The 23034-nt window shown below is 46.0% G+C and overlaps 1 protein-coding gene across 1 annotated transcript; it reads left to right on the forward strand.

The window, feature by feature from the left end:
• Window positions 1–877: 877 nt before the first annotated feature.
• On the forward strand, window positions 878–22426 carry LOC130374845 (mucin-2-like). The gene is made up of 20 exons (XM_056581822.1): window positions 878–938; window positions 3119–3208; window positions 3866–3976; window positions 7324–7372; window positions 7853–7990; window positions 8134–8298; window positions 13372–13524; window positions 14783–14950; window positions 15269–15373; window positions 15482–15634; window positions 16343–16510; window positions 16829–16936; window positions 17045–17197; window positions 17906–18073; window positions 18392–18760; window positions 19470–19637; window positions 19956–20324; window positions 21033–21200; window positions 21519–21887; window positions 22245–22426. The coding sequence occupies exons 3-20, from the start codon at window positions 3872–3874 to the stop codon at window positions 22424–22426; spliced, it is 3258 nt and encodes a 1085-aa protein (XP_056437797.1). The 5' UTR covers window positions 878–938; window positions 3119–3208; window positions 3866–3871.
• The last annotated feature ends 608 nt before the right edge of the window (window positions 22427–23034 follow it).

The raw sequence follows: 23034 nt of genomic DNA on the forward strand, positions 1-23034 counted from the left end.
TTATTATTAAAGAGCTAAACACTGGCTGACTGTGTTCTCATTCATAGACACCGCTGGACTCCAATGTTCAATCAATTACAGCGTGGAACATCCACCATGATGCCTTTAAACGCCTTTTTGATTGACGGACATCCGTCCGATGCACAAGTCGACGTTACCCTGAAACAGTTATAAATCATGCTAGCCTCTCTGCTACATGCTCTTTAACCTATCTGCTACATGCTCTTTAGCCTCTCTGCTACATGCTCTTTAGCGTCTCTGCTACATGCTCTTTAGCCTCTCTGCTACATGCTCTTTAGCCTCTCTGCTACATGCTCTTTAGCCTCTCTGCTACATGCTCTTTAGCCTCTCTGCTACATGCTCTTTAGCCTCTCTGCTACATGCTCTTTAGCCTCTCTGCTACATGCAGGGGCGTAGCTACTTGGGGGCCTACTTGGGGGCCTCTGTCCCCCAACCTCTGTCCAGGGGGGCCATGGCCCCCCTGGACAGAGGTTGCCCCCCCCTTAACGGGAACGGTCTAAAGCAAGCTGAAATATATGCACTATTAGTTTGATCTAACTTTGACTTATCATTCTTATTTAAAGTGTTATAATCCGACGTTATGAATAAATATTGCCCCCCCCCCTGGTGGTGTCGTACTACAATCCTTTGTTGGAGTGGGTTTTGGATAAAGGAATCTCCCCAATCGGATGATAGAGATTAGTTCAATAAAACATTAACTCCAGGAAGTGCTGGAAATGTTTGAATTCCTGCCAGCTAGGAGAATATCCAGGGTCCTGCAAACACTGCCATACCGGCAGGTGAAGGCCTGTTCCAGCGCAGTGGAGCAGCTAAACCAAGGTGTGAACCGTAGCGTAGCGTATCTCAGGAGGCGTTTCTCTCAGTGGACGGAGTGCCGCCACACACCATCCAGTCCTCCGCGCAGCTTCGAGGAGCCGGTAAGTTATGCTTTGTTCTCCTCGCTGGCGCTCTCCTGTGATGGGAGATCACAGGACTGTTAGTACTGTGTTCTATTGATTTAAAGTGTGCAGTGTGTTCACTGGTCAGTGGGGGTCGCAGAGAGACCACCATCCAGGTGTACATCGTCATGACGACGGTGGTTGTGGTCATCTCAGGACAACATGTGACTTATTATAGTTTTGAATATTACAGAATCATTTGTTAATTATTTGTGGGGCTGTTGTAGAGCCATTTGTTTATTGATTGTTAATGTAGTAGTATTTAATATTTATTCAACACGTAGTAGCCATTAACAATTCTCAACTGATTATCACCATTCAAGTGTGTGCATGTGCGTGTGCGTTTGTGTAAGAGCGAGAGAGAGAAATTGTGATTATTGTAATTGTTACCGTTTATTTTTTGTACACACACAAAAGTATTGAACTATGCACAAAATTCTGAAAACATGAAGCTCATGTATGAACTAAAAGACTGCAGACTGCTAAATTCTAAGCACAATTTCACTGTTTTCACAGAAGAAATTCTATAGTAATTCTAAATCACATTTTTTGCAAAACTCTTTTCAAAAATATTTTCTTTGAAAAAAAGCACAAATCTCCTCATTTAGCAAACTTGGTTCACCTGGAAACACTACCCTACAAAAGTATCTAAAATGCAACAACTAATTAGCAACTAACTTTAGTTTCAGAAAACGTGTTTAAACGGTTGAGAAATACTGTAATTTGGAAGTAATTAGCAGTTAATAATTGTTATCATAATATGATTGTTATCATGATATAATAAAAGTGTTTGACATCAGTCTGATAGTACCAAGATTACCAAGTACCAAGATTAGGAGTTCATATCTAAGCGTCTTTGAGTACCACATAAATTTAATTTATTATTATATCCCTGCCTAGCTAGAAGCTTTCAATGTCAGGCACATGTTTACAGGTACGAGGTGTGAGAGAGAGAGAGAGAGAGAGAGAGAGAGAGAGAGAGAGAGAGAGAGAGAGAGAGAGAGAGAGAGAGAGAGAGAGAGAGAGAGAGAGAGAGAGAGAGAGAGAGAGAGAGAGAGAGAGCGCGAGAGAGAGAGAGAGAGAAAGAGAGAGGTAGAGATATACAGCGAGAGATATACAGAGAGACATTGTCAAAGAGTGAGAGAGTTAGAGCGACAGAGAGAGTTAGAGCGACAGAGAGAGAGAGAGAGAGAGAGAGAGAGAGAGAGAGAGAGAGAGAGAGAGAGAAATAGCGAAACAAAGAGAGACATAGAGAGAGACATAGAGTCGGAGAGAGACAGACAGAGAGAGACAGAGAGAGTGATTTGTTCTCTTCTTAATCCCAAACCTCAGACTAGGCTTGGAGACGTTAACAATGGCAGCTTTCTCCTCACCTGTGACTCGGGCCCTTCATGGTTAACAGTTTCTGTTGTTCTTAATAACTTCAAACCCGCTATAGATATTTGATGGTAGATGTGTGATGTAAAGCATCACGAGCAGCTGTGCTAGAACAGCATCACGAGAGGCTCCTACTTGACCTCTAACCCCTGCAGAGGCGACGTTTAACTGGACGTACGTGATCGACATCGACGTGAACGGTTCCTCCGGCCTCATAGCCGCACTGAACAACATCAGCCTCCCGGTCCAACTGATCAACCGGTGCATTTAACGAGTTATTTCTAACGAGTATTTCCTCCACGTTACAACACCTGATCTCCTCTGAGTCATTTCCTCAGAAGGACAAAAATGAATCCGCTCTCTATCATAGGACCAGAACAACAATTCTCCTCTGCATCATGTTTGACCTCGGCGAGCGAGTCGCTGCCTTTGACTTGACGTGCGGTGTGTGTGCGTGTGCGTGTGGTGTGTGTATGCGGCGTGTATGTGCGTGCATGCAGCGTATGTATGCCATCGCACTTGCTGTGTGTGTTTGAGCTGCAGGCTGCTTGGCACATGCGCATATGACTAACTTGAGGAACTGGTGCGACAGGCCAGCTATTATAGTAGTACGATTATTATAAGGGACTGGTTCTAATGATTAACTGGTTTATACCAGGGACTGGTTATTGAGAGTAGCTAGTTATTGTTGCCGATATTTTTATTTGTATGTCGTTAGTTAATGTTCGGATCACTTTCAATCCAACTCATGATTGATATGAACATTATGTCTCCCTCTATAGAAGATCCACCAGCAGACGCTTCTTGATTCTGTGTTGTCCTTCTTATGGTGATGATGTGATCAAGCCTCAGCCAAGAAACCTCCATTAAAGGTCAGAATGGCGATCACCTGCTATGATGACATGAAGAATCACTCATTCATTGATACCATGCTCATAATGGTGTGAATCTGTGTGTAAGAATTTGTGCATGTATGTGTATGAATATGAGTGAGTGAGTGTGTGAGTGATCGAGTGGGTGTGTGTGTGTGAGTGAGTGTGTGAGTGATCGAGTGAGTGTGTGAGTGAGTGAGTGAGTGAGTGTGTGAGTGAGTGAGTGAGTGAGTGTGTGAGTGAGTGAGTGAGTGAGTGTGTGAGTGATCGAGTGAGTGTGTGATAGAGTGAGTGTGTGTGCGAGCGAGCGAGCGAGTGAGTGAGTGAGTGAGTGAGTGAGTGAGTGAGTGAGTGAGTGAGTGAGTGAGTGAGTGAGTGAGTGAGTGAGTGAGTGAGTGAGTGATCGAGTGAGTGTGTGTGTGAGTGAGTGAGTGAGCGAGCGAGTGTGTGTGTGAGTGTGTGTGTGGCGGGCTGGCTATCTGAGAGCTGTTCCTCACCTGTTCCCGGCCAGGTGAGGCTGTCTAAACCACCCATCCTCCACACACACTCCCACAGGTGTATTCTATTGTTTTATGGTTTTAAAGAATCATATTACAATATGTTAAATATACAATCAAAATGCCACCAAAGGTATGTTTCTCCTGCATCCCCCCTCAGACAGAGATGGCGAGGTTGACCCTGGGGCTGTCGGCATGCAGCCTCCTCCTGCTCTACCTCATCCTGGAGTCTAAGGAGTCCTTTACTGCTTTGGCTGGCTGGAGACCAGAGGTACAAGTGATTATGAGACCAGAGGTACAAGTGATTATGAGACCAGAGGTACAAGTGATTATGAGATCAGAGGTACAAGTGATTGTGAGATCAGAGGTAGTGTTTATGAAATCAGAGGTACAAGTGATTATGAGATCAGAGGTACAAGTGATTATGAGACCAGAGGTACAAGTGATTATGAGACCAGAGGTACAAGTGATTATGAGACCAGAGGTACAAGTGATTATGAGACCAGAGGTACAAGTGATTTTTTGATCAGAGGTACAAGTGATTATGAGATCAGAGGTACAAGTGATTATGAGATCAGAGGTACAAGTGATTGTGAGATCAGAGGTAGTGTTTATGAAATCAGAGGTACAAGTGATTATGAGATCAGAGGTACAAGTGATTATGAGACCAGAGGTACAAGTGATTATGAGACCAGAGGTACAAGTGATTATGAGACCAGAGGTACAAGTGATTATGAGATCATAGGTACAAGTGATTATGACATCAGAGGTACAAGTGAATATGAGATCATAGGTACAAGTGATTATGAGATCAGAGGTACAAGTGATTATGAGACCAGAGGTACAAGTGATTATGAGATCATAGGCACAAGTGATTATGAGATCAGAGGCACAAGTGATTATGAGATCAGAGGTACAAGTGATTATGAGATCAGAGGTACAAGTGATTATGAGACCAGAGGTACAAGTGATTATGAGACCAGAGGTACAAGTGATTATGAGTCAGAGGTACAAGTGATGAGATCAGAGGTACAAGTGATTATGAGATCAGAGGTACAAGTGATTATGAGACCAGAGGTACAAGTGATTATGAGATCAGAGGTACAAGTGATTATGAGATCAGAGGCACAAGTGATTATGAGATCAGAGGCACAAGTGATTATGAGATCAGAGGCACAAGTGATTATGAGATCAGAGGCACAAGTGATTATGAGACCAGAGGTACAAGTGATTATGAGACCAGAGGTACAAGTGATTATGAGACCAGAGGTACAAGTGATTATGAGTCAGAGGTACAAGTGATTATGAGATCAGAGGTACAAGTGATTATGAGACCAGAGGTACCAGTGATTATGAGATCAGAGGTACAAGTGATTATGAGACCAGAGGTACAAGTGATTATGAGACCAGAGGTACAAGTGATTATGAGTCAGAGGTACAAGTGATTATGAGATCAGAGGTACAAGTGATTATGAGACCAGAGGTACCAGTGATTATGAGATCAGAGGTACAAGTGATTATGAGATCAGGGGCCGTATTCACAAAGCATTTTATCTTACCGCTAGGAGTGCTCCTAACTCGCGCTAAAACATTTTACGTAGGAGTTTTTTCTTAAAAGTTATTCACAAAGCCGCTGAGACCTACTCTTACTAAGGATAAATCACAAAGAGTGAACTAAGAGTGACGCGTCGTTGCTATGGATTACGTCAATTCTCGTGCACGAGTTTAGAAGCGGTCAGTTCGTTGATTGGTTGTTCAGACGAGCCCACTGAATCACCGAAAAACAAGGAAATAGCCTAGGCTAGAAATGAATTCCTATTAAGTAGTTATAGTGCAGTTAGCAGAATACACGCATGATGACAATTTTGTGCAGACTACGATAATGACGTTGTAGCCTGCACATTCAAGAGAGAGAGAAAGCAAACAATAAAAATACGTAAAATCTAAAAGAAAAGAAATGTTACGAACTACCCAAGTGTTGACTGATTTGTGCCAAGGTGTTTACCTAAAATGTGTTTTCAAAGTGATCCCTAAATGCCTGTCCACTCGGTTCCACACGGCCAAATTCCTTGTAATGTTGATCGCCATCATCATCATCATCATCATCATCATCATCATCATCGTCTGGCTGTGGAATGTTCCTCCGCTTGCAAAGGTTGTGTAGAATGGCACATAGTGATTACTGTGCTTGCCCGTGAGGCGTATTTCGCCGTGGAGGACATGAAACCGACGTTTCATCTGCCCAATTCCTCTCTCCACAACATTTCGTGTATGTTTGTGTGCTCGCAAAGAGCCAATACGATGTGTTTTACGCATAGGACTAAGCGTAATCTGCGTAATCACTTACATGTTACACTTTAACTGTGCTCCCGGTTGTGGATTAAGGTAGGGTGTCTAGAGCCACGTCTTGCATGGATAGTCACTGTCACCCAGCAAGTGACACCCAACTGGTACATCTCAAAAAGCTGCCTCAGACCGCTCACCATTAAAATGCGCGAATCATGGGTAGCTGAAGATCCAGGCCACTTTGCAACAACATCCAGTAGGCTATGTTAAAAATTTGCATCAAAAACAACCTGCGTGTTGATGGAATGCACTTTATTCCTATTGACGAACACGTCCTCGTCTTTTGATGGCGCAATTATTTTAATTTTTTATAAGTTATATATAATTTTTATAACATTTTATTTCGGGACTAATCGGATTATTCCTGTTAGTCGGGGATGTTATTGCATCGCGCATTAACTCCACAATAAGTTGAATACCCTAACATTTCGTCTCGCAGGCATTTTAAGATTCTTTGTGAATAGGTCTTACTGAGTTAGGAGTCCTCTTGAGGACTTTTAAGCTCTCCTAGACTTAGGTGCTACTTTTAGTCCTAAAATACTTTGTGAATTGCTCTTAGTGAAAAAAGTTAGGAGTCCTAAATTTAAGAGTGACACGCCCATTATTTTTAGGAGTTACTCCTAAATTCGCCAGTTAGGACCTACTTTTAGCCCTAAGATCCTTTGTGAATACGGCCCCAGAGGTACAAGTGATTATGAAATCAGAGGCAAAGGGTTCAATGATTCATCTCCATTGGAAGTCATTGGTGGTGTTTATGAAATCAGATTTAGTGTTCATGAGATCAGAGGTACAGTCTTTATGAGATCAGACGTATAGTCTTTATGAGATCACAGGTTTAGTGTTTATGAAATCAGAGATACAGAGTTTATTAAATCATTTAGTGTTTATGAAATCAGGGGTTGTGTTCAGGAGATAAGAGGAACATTGTTTTTTTAAATCAGAGGTAGTGTTTGTAAAATCAGACGTAGGGAATGTAATATCAGAGCTACAGTGTACCTGAGATCAGAGATAGTGTTGTATGTTTTAAAATCTGAGTGAGAGTTCATGAAATCAAAGGTAGAGTGTACACTATGCTGCCAACTGTTAAACTATTAAACTGTCTCCCATTTCAAATTGATGATAATGCTGCACCTCCATGCGGATTCCTTCTGTTAACACCAGCCAAGATGTACAGAACTGAACTGTCTCCGATTTCATATGTCTGTGTTGAATGTTGTTAGCCAGGTATTAAACTGGACTGTCCTCTTTGTGTCTGTGTGTTATGTGTCTCAGGACATTCCTCCGAAAGAGATGTTACGCCAGAAAAGAGCGACAGCAGATGGTTGGTCTTCAAAGAACTATAACAAAAATTAAGTTAGCAATTAAACTGGTTATCCCTACCCGATATGGTCTAGTTCAGCCTCTAATGAGTCTGTACTAGATCAACCTCTAATGACGCTGTTCTAGTTCAGCCTCTAATGAAGCTGTTCTAGTTCAGCCTCTAATGAGGCTGTTCTAGTTCAGCCTCTAATGAGGCTGTTCTAGTTCAGCCTCTAATGAGGCTGTTCTAGATCAACCTCTAATGACGCTGTTCTAGTTCAGCCTCTAATGACGCTGTTCTAGTTCAGCCTCTAATGAAGCTGTTCTAGTTCAGCCTCTAATGAGGCTGTTCTAGTTCAGCCTCTAATGAGGCTGTTCTGCTACGACCTCTAATGAGGCTGTTCTAGTACGTTGTTCTGCGGTCTAATACAGCCTCATTAGAGGCTGAACTAGAACAGCATAACGAGAGGCTTCTACTTGACCTGACCTCTAACCCCTGCAGAGGCGACGTTTAACTGGACGTACTTGATCGACATCAAAGTGAACGGTTCCTCCGGCCTCATAGCCGCACTGAACAACATCAGCCTCCCGGTCCAACTCAACAACATTACCCAGATCAGCGAGATTCAGGTCACCACAGGTAGGGCGACCCATGTGAGACCACTGATCACAAGAACAGTACACCAGTATTGACATCATTCTTCATGTCGTTCTTGCTCTTATTGAAAGCCCCTACCTCACCTGGCAGCTGCCATGACAACGCGGTTTGTTTACTCTCCGCAGCATGCACGCCGGTGGGCGCGGGTGAGCAGTGCCGCTGCCAGGAAGGGTTCGCCTGGCCAATCGAGAGCTGCCTGGCCCACGGCGCCTGTGATGTCATCGCCAAGGGTGTCTGCAGCTGCATCAACGGCCGCCCCGCCGACGGGCAGTCCTGTCAACCAATCAAATGTGAGCTTCCCGAATACTGACAGCAGAGCCAACGCAACGCTCCGGAGACAGCTGAACTTCTCTGGGGCAGACGCCCAGCAGGCGAGGGTGCAGGCTCCGTGATCTTTGGCTGCTGTGGTTTCCAGTTGTTCCCATAGCTCTGCAAACTTAGACAACCAGAGTGTTGAGCTCTTCAGCTCAATCAGCTGCATTTCCATGTCCTGTGCATCCAACCAGTCTGTCAGGGATGTATCCAGTTCATGCCCATCAAAGCTTTCGGGCTTGATCAGGAAAGAGAACATGGGTCGGAACCTCTTAAAGGTCCAATGACATGAAAATCTCACTTTATGAGGTTTTCTAACATAAATATGAGTTCCCCTAGCCTGCCTATGGTCCCCCAGTGGCTAAAACTTGCGTTTGGTGTAAAACGAGCACTAGCTGTTCTGCTTGCCTTTGAAAAAACTGAGGCTCAAGCGCGCTGATTTGGAATGTCTTTATTAATGACGTCATAAAGCATCTAAGCTCCTCCCCTTACTCTGCCTGGCCCGCCCAGAGACATTGGCCCGCCAATGAGACACGACCGTGCGAGCGCCACATGTGTGTGTGTGTGAATACACACACTGTAACGCAAGTGTTTCTTGTCGGTTCTTTGACGTCTCTTGTATTTCCACAACGAGACTGTAGTGGGGGTTATCTGAGCCATGGTTGAGAAGGAATTGGGGGAAAGGAACTTTGGCTTTGACTCGCTGAAGTACATAAACTGCGACATGCCGCCGGTTGCCGCAAGGCACCATCGCCCGGCAGCGGGCAGCCAGCAGCGTGCGGTTCAGTCTACTTCAGATTGATGTGAAAGTGGAAGTACCAGAGACGTCGCAGAACCCGACAAAGTCGTTTGTGATTCATAATATCGTCTGGAGGCGCGCACAGCTTTTCTCTCCTCCTTGTCGCGGTTCAGTCTACTTCACATTGATGTGGACGTTGAAGAACCAGGAACGTCGGAGAACCCAACGCGGTCATTTGAGATTCATAATATCGGCTCACACAGCTTTTGGCCGTGATAATATATATTATATGATATAGATACCTATGTAGGGTATATGATAATATTTAGATATAGAGCTCCAGGACTCCCGTGCGTTCTAGAATATTTACAGAACACGGCTAAAGGCTGTGTGCGCCCACCCTCCTCCTTGACCCGCCTCGCTCCTCCTCATTTGCATCATAGCTACAGACGCCAAAACAACGCGCATTTGGGGGAAGCTCAATGTGCGACTGGCTTGGAGTGGCTGTAACTCTGCACCACGGCTGAATTTCGGGAACGTCTTTGAATAATGTGTTATGCCGCTTTTCCACCGCACATGTAGCTCGACTCGACACGACACGACACGACTCGACACAACTCGACACGGTAGCAGCACGGGTGCTTTTCCACCGCAAATAGTACCTCCTGTACGTGGGCGGGGTCGGCTGCGCGAAAGGGCCGTGACGTATTTTTGTACGCGACGCAAACAAGACCTACGCAACCCACGCATGGACAGAACCTACATAACAACAATGGAGGACATCGATGCGATGGTATTCGTGTTCGTATTATTAGCTGGCATGTTGAAGAAGTTGAAGAAGTGGAATATGTTGGCTGCGGCGCTGCTATGGCTTTTACCAGCATGGTTGCCATGTCGCTCTCGTGACTTCGTCACACTCTCTGACCAATCAGTGGCCGGCCGTCTGCCGACGTCACCTTTTAGCATCGGCTCAGCCGCTTGGAACCTAGAGCGAGGCGGTACTAGAAAAAGCAGCCACTTCAGGTACCAGATCGCGGTGGAAACGCAAAAAATGCGAGCTGAGTCGAGTCGAGTCGAGTCGTGTCGTGCTGGTACCATGCAGTGGAAAAGCGGCATTAGTTGCCCACTAATACCTATATTAAAGAATACATAAAATAGCATGTCATGGGACCTTTAAAGTCCCCAAATCTTGTCGTGAACTCCGATTCAAGCTCGCGCATATATGCACATATTTCAGCGTTGCTGATGTTGCGCTGGGAGGACTGCTCTCTTAAGTGGCGGAAGTAGCGGAAAGTGGAGGTAGCAATATCACTTGAAAATACTGCTAACAAAAGCCGTCCATGTGTCGCACATGTCCAAAACAGTTGGCCCTGCACCTTGCAGTCGGAGATGGAGCTCGTCGAGTCCCGTTATGTTCGTCAGAAACATGAGTTTCACCACCCACTGCTCGTCCTCCAGCTGTGGACAGAAAGGCCTTGATGCATCGAAGTAGCCGACAAACCGCTCGGAAGCCTTTCCGCAACTTAGCCACCTCACGGCTGAGTGGAGAGCGAGATTGCTGTATGCGCTGTCCATCTCCTCGAGCAGGGACTGGAACTGTCTGTGCGTCAGTGCAGATCGCTTCACTATAAAGTTGATCACCTTCGCCACAGCAGCCCTCACCTCATTGAGATCCGAACTGGACATTATTTCACACTGTTTTTTTTTTGCCAGTGTGCCAATAATTATGCTGCTGCTGCGTGCCAGTGGTGCCAGCGGCCTTGGGTTGCCGACCCCTGGAATGGAGACTGAAATAAATAAACCAATGTATGAAACCAAAGTAACCCATGCGTCTCTAACTAAGAATGTCTCCTCAAACACAATAAGAGCTGAGGTCTTGAGGAAGTGCCAGAGGTTAATCATGTGCTTCCAGTTAGAGAGAGGGCGTGTTCAGCCAAGGCCTCTAGGAATGTAAACAGAGGAGTCAATATATTTTGCTTGTCCTTTTACAATGGGGATCACTTACGCCCTAAGATGAGATCTGATTGTTTTCTGCCTCATCTAATCCGGTTCAGATCACCTACCTCCTCGTTCCAATGTGCTAGCTCCTGGTTCATATTTCCTGAATTAATATTTCCTCTAATTTCCATCTCCTACCTTCTGGTTCCTGTCTCCTCCCTCCTGGTTCCTGTCTCCTTCCCCCTGGTTCCTGTCTCCTTCCTTTGGTTCCTGTCTCCTTCCTCCTGGTTCCTGTCTCCTTCCTTTGGTTCACGTCTCCTTCCTCCTGGTTCCTGTCTCCTTCCTCCTGGTTCCTGTCTCCTTCCCCCTGGTTCCTGTCTCCTTCCCCCTGGTTCCTCTCTCCTTCCCCCTGGTTCCTCTCTCCTTCCCCCTGGTTCCTCTCTCCTTCCCCCTGGTTCCTGTCTCCTGTCCCCTGGTTCCTGTCCCCTGGTTCCTGTCTCCTTCCCCCTGGTTCCTGTCTCCTCCCTCCTGGTTCCTGTCTCCTTCCCCCTGGTTCCTGTCTCCTCCCTCCTGGTTCCTGTCCCCTGGTTCCTGTCTCCTTCCCCCTGGTTCCTGTCTCCTCCCTCCTGGTTCCTGTCTCCTTCCTCCTGGTTCCTGTCCCCTGGTTCCTGTCTCCTTCCTCCTGGTTCCTGTCCCCTGGTTCCTGTCTCCTTCCCCCTGGTTCCTGTCTCCTTCCTCCTGGTTCCTGTCCCCTGGTTCCTGTCTCCTTCCTCCTGGTTCCTGTCTCCTTCCCCCTGGTTCCTGTCTCCTTCCTCCTGGTTCCTGTCCCCTGGTTCCCGTCTCCTTCCTCCTGGTTCCTGTCTCCTTCCCCCTGGTTCCTGTCTCCTTCCTCCTGGTTCCCGTCTCCTTCCTCCTGGTTCCTGTCCCCTGGTTCCCGTCTCCTTCCTCCTGGTTCCTGTCCCCTGGTTCCTGTCCCCTGGTTCCTGTCTCCTTCCTCCTGGTTCCTGTCTCCTTCCTCCTGGTTCCTCCCCCCTGTCCCCTGGTTCCTGTCTCCTTCCCCCTGGTTCCTGTCTCCTTCCTCCTGGTTCCTCCCCCCTGGTTCCTGTCTCCTGTCCCCTGGTTCCTGTCTCCTTCCCCCTGGTTCCTGTCTCCTTCCTCCTGGTTCCTCCCTCCTGGTTCCTGTCTCCTGTCCCCTGGTTCCTGTCTCCTTCCTCCTGGTCCGTACGCTGAGGGTGATGGTCCATCGTACGGGGCGTAGGAGGTAGGGCTGCACGATATGGGCAAAATATGATATCCCGATATTTTTTGGCTGAATGGCGATATACGATATATATCTCGATATTTTCTATAGAGTGGGTTAGATGTTTTTTATGTAAGTCAAAAACCACATGTGAGATGTTGCAAGCACTTATATTAAAACATAGGTCCATATGAATGCAAACATGTGATTTTGTATCGTTATTTTCATCAGAATTCAATGAACATGTTAAAAAAAAAGGGATGTTTTTCACCTTCTTCACAAAATAATCACCTATGCAAAACAATATAAAGCTGTAGGTTACACACATTAGCTACCATTAAGAGCATTGGCTTCGTCGCATTGTCCTGCGTACTACGTGAGGGTTTCAGTGCGCCGTAACTTTAATCCCCCGCCCCCTCCCTTCTCCGTTCCATTTGGGAACATGTTTGGTTTCATTTCGCTTGTTTCGTATATTTTAATTAATTAATTAAGAGCGTCACCAGAGGGCGCCCCCAACACATTTGCCGATCGCCGGCCCTGGTTTCGGGGCAGAAGAAACTGTCGCGGCCGGTGATGCAGCAGCACAGCCACGGAGTTTTACGCATTCCTCATACTGCACTTTGTGCCGCTGCTGTAAATGGTGGAACAGATTTGTCGTGCTTCCACTTTTAGTCGCAACGGTTTTGCTACACTCTCTACAGATGACCTTCAGCTGCTGCTCATCTGTTTTTTTTAAACCCAAACTATTTCCACATTATGGAGCCGTTGCTTCTCCTCTTTGAAACATTTTTGTCTCCCGCCGCCGTCTCGTTTTCTTTACGGGTATCATCCATGCTTGTTGTGTTGTGAGGGGGCGGCGGGGGCAGGAATGAGGCGTCTTTGCACACGGCACGTTCGGAAAGACAGAGTGAGAGGGGGAGGGGTCGCGCTCACAGTCTCCAAGGCAAGCGCTGTAGACGCTTGAGGGGGAAACGGACCATTTTAACGCATATCGATATAAACGATATTGTCAAATCTTGTATCCCCTTGGAAATTATATCGATATATCGTACATAGCCGATATATCCTGCAGCCCTAGTAGGAGGGTGTGGCCGAGGACACAGAACCCGTTCTGAGTGTGTGTTGTGGCTGCAGCACTGCAGGCGGAGGTGGTGTTGGAGGTGGAGGTGGAGCTCCACCTCATAGACCTGGCCACCCTGGAGACTCTCCGCGCCCGGCTGGAGAACAGCAGCTTCCCTCTGGCCCTCAGTCCTGCTGTCGAGATCACGGACACCAACATCACCACAGGTACCTCCACCCTCCCCCCAGGGCCAGGCCTCCACCCTCCCCCAGGGGCCAGGCCTCCACCCTCCCCCCTCCCCCCAGGGCCTGGCCTCCACCCTCCCCCAGGGGCCAGGCCTCCACCCTCCCCCCAGGGCCTGGCCTCCACCCTCCCCCCAGGGGCCAGGCCTCCGCCCTCCCCCCAGGGGCCAGGCCTCCACCCTCCCCCCTCCCCCCAGGGCCAAGCCTCCACCCTCCCCCAGGGGCCAGGCCTCCACCCTCCCCCCAGGGCCTGGCCTCCACCCTCCCCCAGGGGCCAGGCCTCCACCCTCCCCCCAGGGGCCAGGCCTCCACCCTCCCCCAGGGGCCAGGCCTCCACCCTCCCCCCTCCCCCCAGGGGCCAGGCCTCCACCCACCCCCCAGGGGCCAGGCCTCCGCCCTCCCCCCAGGGGCCAGGCCTCCACCCTCCCCCCATGGCCAGGCCTCCGCCCTCCCCCCAGGGGCCAGGCCTCCACCCTCCCCCCGGGGCCAGGCCTCCGCCCTCCCCCCAGGGGCCAGGCCTCCGCCCTCCCACCAGGGGCCGGGCCTCCACCCTCCCCCTAGGCCTCCACCCTCCCCCCAGGCCTCCACCCTCCCCCCAGGCCTCCACCCTCCCCCTAGGCCTCCACCCTCCCCCTAGGCCTCCAACCTCCCCCCAGGCCTCCACCCTCCCCCCAGCGGCCAGACCTCCACCCTCCCCCTAGGCCTCCACCCTCCCCCTAGGCCTCCACCCTCCCCCCAGCGGCCAGACCTCCACCCTCCCCCCTGTGACCCGGCCCACAACGTCCCCTAGGTTGAGTTACTGAGACTGAGTGGTTGAGTTACTGAGACTGAGTGGTTGAGTTACTGAGACTGAGTGGTTGAGTTACTGAGACTGAGTGGTTGAGTTACTGAGACTGAGTGGTTGAGTTACTGAGACTGAGTGGTTGAGTTACTGAGACTGAGTGGTTGAGTTACTGAGACTGAGTGGTTGAGTTATTGAGACTGAGTGGTTGAGTTACTGAGACTGAGTGGTTGAGTTACTGAGACTGAGTGGTTGAGTTACTGAGACTGAGTGGTTGAGTTACTGAGACTGAGTGGTTGAGCTACTGAGACTGAGTGGTTGAGTAACTGAGACTGAGTGGTTGAGTTACTGACTCTGTGTCTTGTGACTGAAGAGGGAACTGTTTTCACTTGATTGCCAGATGTTATAATTACATAACGGCTTCCCAACATAAACGGAGATATTGTGTTTTTCTGTCCTCAGTTTGCTCTCCATTCGGGGCTGGGTTCCAATGCACATGTGAGGATCCGTATCGCTGGCCATGTGACAAGTGTCTTCTGCATGGGTCATGTGACAACATCACTGATGAGACGTGTGGATGCATCAATGCCCTTCCTCCTGATGAAGAATACTGCCAGCTCTCCCAACTCAGTACGTTCTCATGTCTGGTCACAGTTGACATAAAGCTGTTGACACAGCCAAGAATCTGAAGCTGTGACACTGTACAAGGCCTCAATTCTCCTGAGTCCTTAATGTAAGAGTATTGACCCATACTGGGATTGATCAAACAATAGACATGGTTAAATCACTAACTTTAAAGACTCCATCCCATTTATGGAAGTCATTATTTAAGAAGCACTTTATAATGTGTTGTGATGATTTGCTTCCTAATGTCAGCAAGTTATGAGGTGAATAACTTTGTGTTAAACGTTTAAGTAAACTATGAACTTGACTATTGTCTCCAAACAGTCAATACAACTTGTCCTATCACGACTTCTGCACCTCCGTCCACCACTTCTACACCTCCATCTACTTCTCCACCGCCATCAACCACTTCTCCACCTCCATCAACAAGTAGGGCTTTGAAAAGAGTTGGCTTCCTAGCAAACATCAAATACACACGTCCTAACCTAATGTATTTGAAATGGACACTTTCCCACGATGCACCTGTTCTCACTGCAGGTCCTCCAGTGGTCTATGAGTACCTGACTACTATCGAGTTGCAAACCACAAATGTTACAGTGATAGAGGAACTGAGGAGCATCCTGGATAACATCAGCTACCCCTTCCCCATCGACAGCAACATACTGATCTCTGAGGTCAACATCACCACAGGTGCACACAAAGTTCTGCCAATGTTGTTTTATTGCTCTTTGCAGATGACTGGGTCACAGGTTTGAAGTATCCTGTATTAACTTGTCTATAATGTTTGACGATTTGTTATGACTGCATTGAACAGTTTCTGCTGGATTTTGATGTGAAGTTTTGTGACTGATGTGACCAAAATTGCACGATTTTAAGGCAGCTCTTCTGAAGAAAATGCTGCCCAATTTGTGGATATTTTTTTAAATGTTTCTAGCCCTAAGGTTGTGGGAATCAGGAACATATGCATGAACCTTTGAGATGGAATAATGGATAAAATGTCATTCAAGCTATAGACAAGACTTCCAGTAAGAATTAAACAAATTTTAAAAAGTGTATCATTTGAAATATAAGTACAATATTCCTAAACCCCATAAACAAGTAAAGGAGAAGGTAAACATAGATCACCTTAAATTTGTAGAAGTGTGATGATTAGTCAAACTGGCGGGAAAGTTCAACAATTGGTCAAATCTGCTCAAATGTTGCATTGAGTGAACATATTTAGAAGGTACCACTAATCCACATAGATTGGTCAATTCCCTCTGAATTGTAAGAATGCAAAATGACAAATTCTTGGAAAGACTGATCCTGCCTTTCCATCACAAATGTTAACCGTCATCCACAAAGTGCATCATTTGGACCAAGTTTTCCGGAACATTGTTTGTGTTTATCTGTCCTCAGTTTGCTCTCCATTCGGGGCTGGGTTCCAATGCACATGTGAGGATCCGTATCGCTGGCCATGTGACAAGTGTCTTCTGCATGGGTCATGTGACAACATCACTGATGAGACGTGTGGATGCATCAATGCCCTTCCCCCTGATGAAGAATACTGCCAGCTCTCCCAACTCAGTACGTTCTCATGTCTGGTCACAGTTGACATAAAGCTGTGGACACAGCCAAGAATCTGAAGCTGTGACACTGTACAAGGCCTCAATTCTCCTGAGTCCTTAGTGCAAGAGTATTGACCCATACTGGGATTGATCAAACAATAGACATGGTTGAATCACTAACTTTAAAGACTCCCTCCCATTTATAGAAGTCATTATTTTAGAAGCACATTATAATGTGTTGTGATGATTTGCTTCTTAATGTCAGCAGGTTATGAGGTGAATAACTTTGGGTTAAACGTTTCCGTAAACTATGAACTTGACTTTTGTCTCCAAAAAGTCAATACAACTTGTCCTATCACGACTTCTGCACCTCCGTCCACCACTTCTACACTTCCATCTACAACTTCTCCAACTCCATCAACCACTTCTCCACCTCCATCAACAAGTAGGGCTTTGAAAAGAGTTGGCTTCCTAGCAAACATCAAATACACACGTCCTAACCTAATGTATTTGAAATGGATACTTTCCCACGATGCACCTGTTCTCACTGCAGGTCCTCCAGTGGTCTATGAGTACCTGACTACTATCGAGTTGCAAACCACAAATGTTACAGTGATAGAGGAACTGAGGAGCATCCTGGATAACATCAGCTACCCCTTCCCCATCGACAGCAACATACTGATCTCTGAGGTCAACATCACCACAGGTGAACACAAAGTTCTGCCAATGTTGTTTTATTGCTCTTTGCAGATGACTGGGTCACAGGTTTGAAGTATCCTGTATTTACTTGTCTATAATGTTTGACGATTTGTTATGACTGCATTGAACAGTTTCTGCTGGATTTTGATGTGAAGTTTTGTGACTGATGTGACAATAATTGCACGATTTTAAGGCAGCTCTTCTGAAGAAAATGCTGCCCAATTTGTGGATATTTTTTTCAATGTTTCTAGCCCTAAGGTTGTGGGAATCAGGAACATATGCATGAACCTTTGAGATGGAATAATGGATAAAATGTCATTCAAGCTATAGACAAGACTTCCAGTAAGAATTAAACAAATTTTAAAAAGTGTATCACTTGAAATATAAGTGCAATATTCCTAAAGCCCATAAACAAGTAAAGGAGAAGGTAAACATCCATCACCTTAAATTTGTAGAAGTGTGATGATTAGTCAAACTGGCGGGAAAGTTCAACAATTGGTCAAATCAGCTCAAATGTTGCATGGAGTGAACATATTTAGAAGGTACCACTAATCCACATAGATTGGTCAATTCCCTCTGAATAGTAAGAATGCAAAATGACAAATTCTTGGAAAGACTGATCCTGCCTTTCTATCACAAATGTTAACCGTCATCCACAAAGTGTATGATTTGGACCAAGTTTTCTGGAACATTGTTTGTGTTTATCTGTCCTCAGTTTGCTCTCCATTCGGGGCTGGGTTCCAATGCACATGTGAGGATCCGTATCGCTGGCCATGTGACAAGTGTCTTCTGCATGGGTCATGTGACAACATCACTGATGAGACGTGTGGATGCATCAATGCCCTTCCCCCTGATGAAGAATACTGCCAGCTCTCCCAACTCAGTACGTTCTCATGTCTGGTCACAGTTGACATAAAGCTGTGGACACAGCCAAGAATCTGAAGCTGTGACAATCTACAAGGCCTCAATTCTCCTGAGTCCTTAGTGCAAGAGTATTGACTCATACTGGGATTGATCAAACAATAGACATGGTTGAATCACTAACTTTAAAGACTCCCTCCCATTTATAGAAGTCATTATTTTAGAAGCACATTATAATGTGTTGTTATGATTTGCTTCCTAATGTCAGCAAGTTATGAGTTGAATAGCTTTGTGTTAAACGTTTACGTAAACTATGAACTTGACTTTTGTCTCCAAAAAGTCAATACAACTTGTCCTATCACGACTTCTGCACCTCCGTCCACCACTTCTACACCTCCATCTACAACTTCTCCACCTCCATCAACCACTTCTCCACCTCCATCAACGAGTAGGGCTTTGAAAAGAGTTGGCTTCCTAGCAAACATCAAATACACACGTCCTAACCTAATGTATTTGAAATGGATACTTTCACACGATGCACCTGTTCTCACTGCAGGTCCTCCAGTGGTCTATGAGTACCTGACTACTATCGAGTTGCAAACCACAAATGTTACAGTGATAGAGGAACTGAGGAGCATCCTGGATAACATCAGCTACCCCTTCCCCATCGACAGCAACATACTGATCTCTGAGGTCAACATCACCACAGGTGCACACAAAGTTCTGCCAATGTTGTTTTATTGCTCTTTGCAGATGACTGGGTCACAGGTTTGAAGTATCCTGTATTTACTTGTCTATAATGTTTGACGATTTGTTATGACTGCATTGAACAGTTTCTGCTGGATTTTGATGTGAAGTTTTGTGACTGATGTGACAATAATTGCACGATTTTAAGGCAGCTCTTCTGAAGAAAATGCTGCCCAATTTGTGGATATTTTTTTAAATGTTTCTAGCCCCAAGGTTGTGGGAATCAGGAACATATGCATGAACCTTTGAGATGGAATAATGGATTAAAATGTCATTCAAGCTATAGACAAGACTTCCAGTAAGAATTAAACAAATTTTAAAAAGTGTATCACTTGAAATATAAGTGCAATATTCCTAAAGCCCATAAACAAGTAAAGGAGAATGTAAACATCCATCACCTTAAATTTGTAGAAGTGTGATGATTAGTCAAACTGGCGGGAAAGTTCAACAATTGGTCAAATCAGCTCAAATGTTGCATGGAGTGAACATATTTAGAAGGTACCACTAATCCACATAGATTGGTCAATTCCCTCTGAATAGTAAGAATGCAAAATGACAAATTCTTGGAAAGACTGATCCTGCCTTTCTATCACAAATGTTAACCGTCATCCACAAAGTGTATGATTTGGACCAAGTTTTCCGGAACATTGTTTGTGTTTATCTGTCCTCAGTTTGCTCTCCATTCGGGGCTGGGTTTCAATGCACATGTGAGGATCCGTATCGCTGGCCATGTGTCAAGTGTCTTCTGCATGGGTCATGTGACAACATCACTGATGAGACGTGTGGATGCATCAATGCCCTTCCCCCTGATGAAGAATACTGCCAGCTCTCCCAACTCAGTACGTTCTCATGTCTGGTCACAGTTGACATAAAACTGTGGATACAGCCAAGAATCTGAAGCTGTGACACTGTACAAGGCCTCAATTCTCCTGAGTCCTTAGTGCAAGAGTATTGACTCATACTGGGATTGATCAAACAATAGACATGGTTGAATCACTAACTTTAAAGACTCCCTCACATTTATAGAAGTCATTATTTTAGAAGCACATTATAATGTGTTGTTATGATTTGCTTCCTAATGTCAGCAAGTTATGAGTTGAATAGCTTTGTGTTAAACGTTTACGTAAACTATGAACTTGACTTTTGTCTCCAAAAAGTCAATACAACTTGTCCTATCACGACTTCTGCACCTCCGTCCACCACTTCTACACCTCCATCTACAACTTCTCCACCTCCATCAACCACTTCTCCACCTCCATCAACGAGTAGGGCTTTGAAAAGAGTTGGCTTCCTAGCAAACATCAAATACACACGTCCTAACCTAATGTATTTGAAATGGATACTTTCACACGATGCACCTGTTCTCACTGCAGGTCCTCCAGTGGTCTATGTGTACCTGACTACTATCGAGTTGCAAACCACAAATGTTACAGTGATAGAGGAACTGAGGAGCATCCTGGATAACAACAGCTACCCCTTCCCCATCGACAGCAACACACTGATCTCTGAGGTCAACATCACCACAGGTGCACACAAAGTTCTGCCAATGTTGTTTTATTGCTCATTGCAGATGACTGGGTCACAGGTTTGAAGTATCCTGTATTTACTTGTCTATAATGTTTGACGATTTGTTATGACTACATTGAACAGTTTCTGCTGGATTTTGATGTGAAGTTTTGTGACTGATGTGACAATAATTGCACGATTTTAAGGCAGCTCTTCTGAAGAAAATGCTGCCCAATTTGTGGATATTTCTTTTAATGTTTCTAGCCCTAAGGTTGTGGGAATCAGGAACATATGCATGAACCTTTGAGATGGAATAATGGATAAAATGTCATTCAAGCTATAGACAAGACTTCCAGTAAGAATTAAACAAATTTTAAAAAGTGTATCACTTGAAATATAAGTGCAATATTCCTAAAGCCCATAAACAAGTAAAGGAGAAGGTAAACATCCATCACCTTAAATTTGTAGAAGTGTGATGATTAGTCAAACTGGCGGGAAAGTTCAACAATTGGTCAAATCTGCTCAAATGTTGCATTGAGTGAACATATTTAGAAGGTACCACTAATCCACATAGATTGGTCAATTCCCTCTGAATTGTAAGAATGCAAAATGACAAATTCTTGGAAAGACTGATCCTGCCTTTCTATCACAAATGTTAACCGTCATCCACAAAGTGTATGATTTGGACCAAGTTTTCCGGAACATTGTTTGTGTTTATCTGTCCTCAGTTTGCTCTCCATTCGGGGCTGGGTTTCAATGCACATGTGAGGATCCGTATCGCTGGCCATGTGACAAGTGTCTTCTGCATGGGTCATGTGACAACATCACTGATGAGACGTGTGGATGCATCAATGCCCTTCCCCCTGATGAAGAATACTGCCAGCTCTCCCAACTCAGTACGTTCTCATGTCTGGTCACAGTTGACGTAAAACTGTGGATACAGCCAAGAATCTGAAGCTGTGACACTCTACAAGGCCTCAATTCTCCTGAGTCCTTAGTGCAAGAGTATTGACCCATACTGGGATTGATCAAACAATAGACATGGTTAAATCACTAACTTTAAAGACTCCCTCCCATTTATAGAAGTCATTATTTTAGAAGCACATTATAATGTGTTGTAATGATTTGCTTCCTAATGTCAGCAAGTTATGAGTTGAATAGCTTTGTGTTAAACGTTTACGTAAACTATGAACTTGACTTTTGTCTCCAAAAAGTCAATACAACTTGTCCTATCACGACTTCTGCACCTCCGTCCACCACTTCTACACCTCCATCTACAACTTCTCCACCTCCATCAACCACTTCTCCACCTCCATCAACGAGTAGGGCTTTGAAAAGAGTTGGCTTCCTAGCAAACATCAAATACACACGTCCTAACCTAATGTATTTGAAATGGATACTTTCACACGATGCACCTGTTCTCACTGCAGGTCCTCCAGTGGTTTATGTGTACCTGACTACTATCGAGTTGCAAACCACAAATGTTACAGTGATAGAGGAACTGAGGAGCATCCTGGATAACATCAGCTACCCCTTCCCCATCGACAGCAACATACTGATCTCTGAGGTCAACATCACCACAGGTGCACACAAAGTTCTGCCAATGTTGTTTTATTGCTCTTTGCAGGTGACTGGGTCACAGGTTTGAAGTATCCTGTATTTACTTGTCTATAATGTTTGACGATTTGTTATGACTGCATTGAACAGTTTCTGCTGGATTTTGATGTGAAGTTTTCGGAAAAATCCATGAGAAAGTTAGACAATTTGTCAAATTGGCTAAAAGGTTGCTTTGAATAGATATATATTGAAGCTCTAGCTGAACGACATAGTTTGGTTAATTTTTCGTTTTGAATAACTGTACATTCCTGGATAGACTGACTGTTTTCCATCACAAAATGTATCCCTTTGAATATGAAAACTTTGTGTTTTTCTTTCCTCAGTTTGCTCTCGATTTTGGGCTGGGTTCCAATGCAGATGTGAGGATCCGTATCGCTGGCCATGTGACAAGTGTCTTCTGCATGGGTCATGTGACAACATGACTGATGAGACGTGTGGATGCATCAATGCCCTTCCCCCTGATGAAGAATACTGCCAGCAACAAATCCCACTCAGTACGTTCTAATAGCTCAACAATTCACCTCCCAACAATTCAAAGTTCATTCTTTACTAAAAACAATTACTTATTATTTTCACTTTTTTCCAAAACAGATTCCACTTTTTGTCCTTTACCCCCCTCTCCTCCACCCTCCTCCACCCCCTCTCCTCCACCCACCTCCACCCCCTCTCCTCCACCCACCTCCACCCCCTCTCCTCCACCCTCCTCCACCCCCTCTCCTCCACCCACCTCCACCCCCTCTCCTCCACCCTCCTCCACCCCCTCTCCTCCACCCACCTCCACCCCCTCTCCTTCCACGACCTCCACCCCCTCTCCTCCACCCACCACCACCACCTCTCCTCCACCCACCTCCTCCACCACCTCTCCTCCTGCCTCCACCACCTGTCCTCCACCCACCTCCACCCCCTCTCCTCCACCCACCACCACCATCTCTACTCCAACCACCTCCACCATCTCTCCTCCACCCACCACCACCACCTCTCCTCCAACCACCTCCACCATCTCTCCTCCACCCACCTCCAGCCCCTCTCCTCCACCAACCTCCACCACCTATCCTCCACCCACCTCCACCACCTCTCCTCCAACCACCTCCACCCCCTCTCCTCCACCCACCT

Source organism: Gadus chalcogrammus, chromosome 21 (genome assembly GCF_026213295.1).
Source record: "Gadus chalcogrammus isolate NIFS_2021 chromosome 21, NIFS_Gcha_1.0, whole genome shotgun sequence".
NCBI classification, from domain to species: domain Eukaryota; kingdom Metazoa; phylum Chordata; class Actinopteri; order Gadiformes; family Gadidae; genus Gadus; species Gadus chalcogrammus.